At 35.1% G+C, this 5,665-nt stretch overlaps 1 protein-coding gene across 2 annotated transcripts; it reads right to left on the bottom strand.

The window, feature by feature from the left end:
* Positions 1-1,646: 1,646 nt before the first annotated feature.
* LOC107769418 (protein HEAT STRESS TOLERANT DWD 1-like) lies at positions 1,647-5,455 on the bottom strand. Of its 2 annotated transcripts, none has more exons than XM_016588628.2 (12): positions 5,272-5,455; positions 5,022-5,182; positions 4,830-4,908; positions 4,193-4,363; positions 4,001-4,099; positions 3,379-3,547; positions 3,159-3,265; positions 2,898-3,037; positions 2,743-2,815; positions 2,304-2,419; positions 2,026-2,143; positions 1,647-1,937 (listed from the first exon to the last, which is right to left on the bottom strand). In XM_016588628.2, the coding sequence occupies exons 1-12, from the start codon at positions 5,317-5,319 to the stop codon at positions 1,806-1,808; spliced, it is 1,413 nt and encodes a 470-aa protein (XP_016444114.1). In that variant the 5' UTR covers positions 5,320-5,455; the 3' UTR covers positions 1,647-1,805. The 2 variants fall into 2 exon arrangements, with proteins under 2 accessions (XP_016444114.1, XP_016444113.1); XM_016588627.2 differs by having other exon boundaries at positions 5,022-5,185; positions 5,272-5,439.
* Positions 5,456-5,665: the final 210 nt, after the last annotated feature.

The following is a 5,665-nucleotide window of genomic DNA, read 5'->3' as shown; positions in this document are numbered from 1 at the left end:
CTATGAATAACACGTGCCTTTGATTAGTTAGACCGTTTATAATCTATTAATTAATTTAAACATATAACTTAAGAGCTTACAATACTATCATTTAATAAATAGAAAGATAAGGCATGGAAAATTCCTCTTTCAGCCTTAAATTTCAGCAGTTAAAAAACCATATGACTTATAGATACATGTGTATCACTATAATTTTTAATAGTACTATAACAACATAGCTATTGTTTTTAGATAGTACTATTTAACATAAAGAATTTTCTGAAGCACCACCACAAAAATAAAAATCACGCATAACCATAGTTTTTCATTTTTAACAAACATCTACTACTTAAAAAATTGAACAGAAGCAAAAATAGCGCAACAAATAATAATTTTAATTTAACGATATTACAAATTATTCTCTAGCCAGTCCTTGAAGTGTAGGAGGTATGAGTATTTAACTTTATAACCTCATTATTTATGTGGAGCGCTAGTACAACGACACACAAGTTTGACATCTTTAAATTGTAACAGTAAGTTATAATAATATGCATTAGGTATTTATCAACGACTCATGTTATATAAATAAAGTTAACTGAAATAATAACCTTGCAATAATGGTAGCTCATTCAAATCCAGTAGATGATGATCTGTATGCATATGTGAAGCCGACAAACCATATTGCAAATTTTGTTCTTGTTGTGAATTTGAACATTGTGGCTCAGACTGAGATGATAAAATGTGCCACAACTCTTTTGATAGAAGGCATTTACAGAAAAGAATATCAGAAGCGTGAAAATAGTTATCTATGCATTTGGTAGATTGTTGTAACAACCGATGGCTAATAACAATTCCTTTCTAGAATATGATCAAAGAAGAAACAAAATGTAAACTCAATGCCAAAAATAAGAACACTATTACTCTCTAATTATTGTATAAGTTCTAATTAATAAAGTTAAGCAATGACGACAACTTCAAGACATCACATCCTATAATATTGCTAGTTTAGTTTTAAGAAAAATCAAATATCACAACATATATCACTCCTATTGCTAGTTTAGTTAAAAAAAAATCAAATATCACAACATATATCACTCCTGCAACCAACTTCAATAAAATTTAAAAATAAAATTTTGCTTTTTTGAACTCAATTATATATAAAGCTTTAATTAATAAAGTTAAGCAATGATCACAACTTTAAGACATCACATTCGGTGAAATTGCTAGTTTAGTTAAAAAAATTTAAATACCACAACATATATCACTTCTGCAACCATAAAACATGTTCTTTTATACATGATTACATCATCCACAACTAGTGTAAACAAGTACAAGCCTAAAATATCTAAATCCCTATTGTAAACCATCTAATATGAAAATCTCAATATGTATCTCCCATCCTTGTACAGATCTTTTATATTTTCAAAGAATCTGTCTTTTTTCTCAAATACCTACCAGAGACATTTCTCGTTACTTCATCATGTGCTCTCTATAAGGTAATGAACATTGTGGAGATCCTTAGCAAAATATCCATCACTGCGACATCCCTAATTATATAGACTTTCACTCTTTCTAGAACTCTTGTAACATTGTGAGGTTCTAGATTCTGAGAAGCTGGAGGATAGGGCAAAGCGCGAGCTAGGAAACAAAAATGAAAGGCTCACATCTCAACCATGCAATGTGTTCATTTATATGTATTGCTATAGTTCAAGATCCATAAATAGATATTCTTGGACAAAATTGCTGGAACTCAGTCACAATATATATTACAAAAGCAAAAGAACAAATGCCATCACACAGAGTAGGCACGTCAGAAATATGAACTATCAAGCATCATTTGCAGGAAGCGCGTTTTCAATGTTTGATGGCATTAGTATGTTAAATCCATCTGCTGCAGTGGATATAACCATTCCTGGGATCTGAGAATGCCAGTGAAGTTCTTTCAAATCTTTCTGACCCTGTTAACAGTGCAAGAGATATGTCATAAGAATAAACATAAAGCAGATGAAGTTTGCTCTCATCAGTCAGGAATAGAGATATAATAACCTGGTGAACGAAAAGAAGTTGTGGGGGCAAATCTGTTGGGGCATTGACTTCCTCTTTCATTTTAGCTTTGAACTCTGCCTCCTCTTCCTCATCTCTTTCTAAAGAAAGGTCCCAGATACTGATAAATAGAGAAAGGAATCAAACAGCAGGTGATTCACACAGACAGATTACATCCATTGAGAAACATCCATACTTGTTAAGAAACAGATGTGGAGAGAGAAAGAGAGAGAGAGAACTGTTCCACATTCTCATTAGAGTTGTGTCAGTAGGTTTCTTACGTCAGCTGATTGTCTGATGATGAAACTGCCACAGTTGAGGGTTCATGGGGACTCCATTCGACAGAAGTGATGGGATGTTTGTGATATTCAAAGTGTGCCACGACAGCGTCTCCTTCCTGTCAAAGTGAACAAAAGAATAAGCATTCATTCTTTAACTTGTATTAGCAAGTTGATATGAGACCACCTATACTCTCCTTTCTCCTTCTTAAACCACAGTTTCCCACAATGAAGGCTCAGCTACTAGGTTGGAAGTAGGGCGTGACAAACTGCTATTAATGTCATTCCCACTTCCCAGCCCCCCCCCCCCCCCCCCACACACACACACATAAAGTAGTTAAATCTTTTGGGGGCATAATTAATTTATAGAGTATTAGATAAGGTAGGATATAAATACCATTGGTGCCAACAGCCACAAATTTAAGGACTACTAGTAGAATACCTTGAGTAATCTAAGATCTCGAATAGAAAATGTCCCATCATCACTTCCAGATGCAAGCATACAGCTAGCCAACCTGGTGAAAAAGCAATCACATGACTATACAACCAATTAACCATAACTATAGATGTAGAAAGTAAAACAGAAAAGTCAAATACCTGTTCCATGATATAACATTGACATCTGCCTTATGTGCCTTTATAGTGGTAGCAGGAGATTTACCCACACGGATGTCCCATATTCCAATACTGCCATCAACTGAGCAAGAGGCAAATACAGAAGGTTCTGTAGGGCTCCACTGCATCAGAGGAAGTTGGAAAAAGTGCTTTAGAGTTTAGCAAACGTAATAAGATGTCCAAATTGTAAGAGCTTCCCCCAACTGAAGATGAGATAAGTAGATGCAAGCCCAATATGAGCACCTGAAGATCTTCAACACTTGCACTGTGTCCAACAAAAGGATTAGCATCAATATTCCATGTTGTACCAGATGTTGGCTCCCATAAATGGATACAGTTCTTGCAGTCCCCTGAGGAGACGAGTAACAGCATCAAATGTTAGATTACTTTATGACCATGGCATATCATCAGAGAACGTATTAATAATTATGTGCAAAGATGATAGGATTAGTTTATGCCATACCTGACACGAGCCTTCCCGGAACAAGAGGACTCCAATCTATAGCATAGCCTTCATCTTTATGTCCGCCAAACTTAACTAAGGGTGATTGATTAGAGACTGCAGAAGCCCCATGGCTAAGATCACTCTCTGATTCTGCCAAAGCATTTAAATGCGAGCTAAAATCCCAAACCTGCCAGTGCATTAAACCTAATATATGAAAGGAGAAATCATACTAAGGTCTGGATATATTAAGCTTGCCAAGCAGTGGAACAAGCTTTTCTTAAAGAGTAGTCTTGATAACTATTACAATCAACAAGAATTGGTATATAAATCTCTTGTTTGAGAAGTATTGTAGTTTCCGCTTGTTCCTTCGTTCTCGAGGGAGGGTACTGTATCTGCCAGATCACTGATAGAGAACTATATAACCCAGCAGAACATGATCAAATATAGAAGTATACCATTTTGAGATTTAAAATTGTATCTCACATTTTCTCTAGTTTTCTATAAATGTTTTCATATGTTTGCACCATGGAGAGTGATGCCAGACAGTTAAAACCAACATAAATACTCTCAAAACAACTTAAAGAATAAAATTATCGACTTACAAATTCAATTATTGAATTTTTATTGGGAAGAGTCTGACCTGAACATGACCAGTATCACCCCAAGAAGCAACTATATGAGGGTTTTGCGTCATAGCACGGATGCGATTAACACATCCTTCATGAAACACCTTGCGTAGCTGCAGATTTTTAAGAAAAGAAGTGTTAGCAGGAAAATGTGACGTATACACTGCCATACTAACTATATAGATGATGTGAAGAAATAAAAGTACCTGTAGAACAGGTGTCCCTGATCCAGCTTCCTCTTCTTCTTCATCACTGTCACTACTATCGCTGTCCATATCAGTCTCATCACCTTTCTTGTCTGGCACCATGTCCCGCCTTTTTCCAGATATATTAGATAACTTAAAAATTCCAATCGAGTTCCAAGAACTTTTCTCTGCCTGTAAGAATGAGAAAAGCATGTTTCATGAGCTTTAATCTACTCTACCTTAAATGGTGAGAGCAAATTTTGGGTTTTCACTTTCGTTTTCCCTACTAATTGAAAAAGGAATTCTATACTATACACGGAGAAAAAGTGACATTAGTAAACAATTATGTTTTCTTTATAAGGCTGACATTAGTAAGCAAATAATGTCCTATAATCAACTATCTCTGTGTTACAAAAAAATCTGAAAAATGAATGGGAAGACAGTACTTAAAACAACAGGAATTTCTGCAATGTACAAAAAATTAGTACTAATTACTTTTGCTTATAAAAAAAAGTTTCTTCAACGTATAGAAATGATCCTCCTTCTCAGAATATAAGAAAAGCTAAATGCCAGAGCAGTTCTTGGCAGGATATAAATCAGCATTCATGATATTTCTATTTCTATCCAACAACAACTCAAGCAATAAAAAAGAGCTTACTTGTGTTCCTGCTACACAATATACAGTATGTGGAAACTCAGTTCGCACCAAGCCGAGCGAATCACGCAACACATCAAAACTGCCCCATTCACAACCACAATAAATTGCATAAATATATCACATTTAAACAAAATATTATTAACATAACTAATATCAATAATTGGTACAGTTATTTTGTTTATTTATTATTACCTCAAGCAGGGCCAGCCAATATGGAAGGCATGAAGAGAGTTGTAAGCAGAAGGGTCACACTGAAGCTCTTCACCTTCCTCCAATTTGTCTACACCTGGTTGCCATACTTTTGCTGGCAAAGACGGTACTTCATTCGACGATCCTTCTCCTTTCTTTCCGCCCTGCTTTATTTATTTAAAGTTCAGATTTTTCTTTCATCAAAACTGATTACAAAACAAAGAATACAAAATTTTTGAGATAAAAATCGCACCTTGTTCTTCCGTTTAGCTTTTTTAGGGTTCTTTAAGCTTCGAACCATCTTTAATTACGCTGAGAAACAGATGCAAAAACGAAGAGGAAGAAGGTAATGTGAACCAGAGAGTGACACTCCACTACAGGGGTTTAAGAACTAGGGTTTTTGTATTTGCTTTTCCCTTTTTCTTCGAATCTGAGAATTGGGCTCACAAATGCGAATTTGGTCGGGTTTTGGGCTGTTTTGGCTACTTTCGCATGGGCCGACTTACTAATGTTGTGTAGATGAATATGAAAAGGAAGGAAAAGAAGGGATTAAAAACACAAAAATAATAAATAAATAAAAAACTGCATACGAAGGATTTTCAAGAAATGAATTTTTGATATCTCTAAGTGACTACGTCAACTTTTTG

Source organism: Nicotiana tabacum, chromosome 10 (genome assembly GCF_000715075.1).
Source record: "Nicotiana tabacum cultivar K326 chromosome 10, ASM71507v2, whole genome shotgun sequence".
NCBI lineage: Eukaryota > Viridiplantae > Streptophyta > Magnoliopsida > Solanales > Solanaceae > Nicotiana > Nicotiana tabacum.
This window is presented reverse-complemented; position numbering and strand designations above follow the sequence as displayed.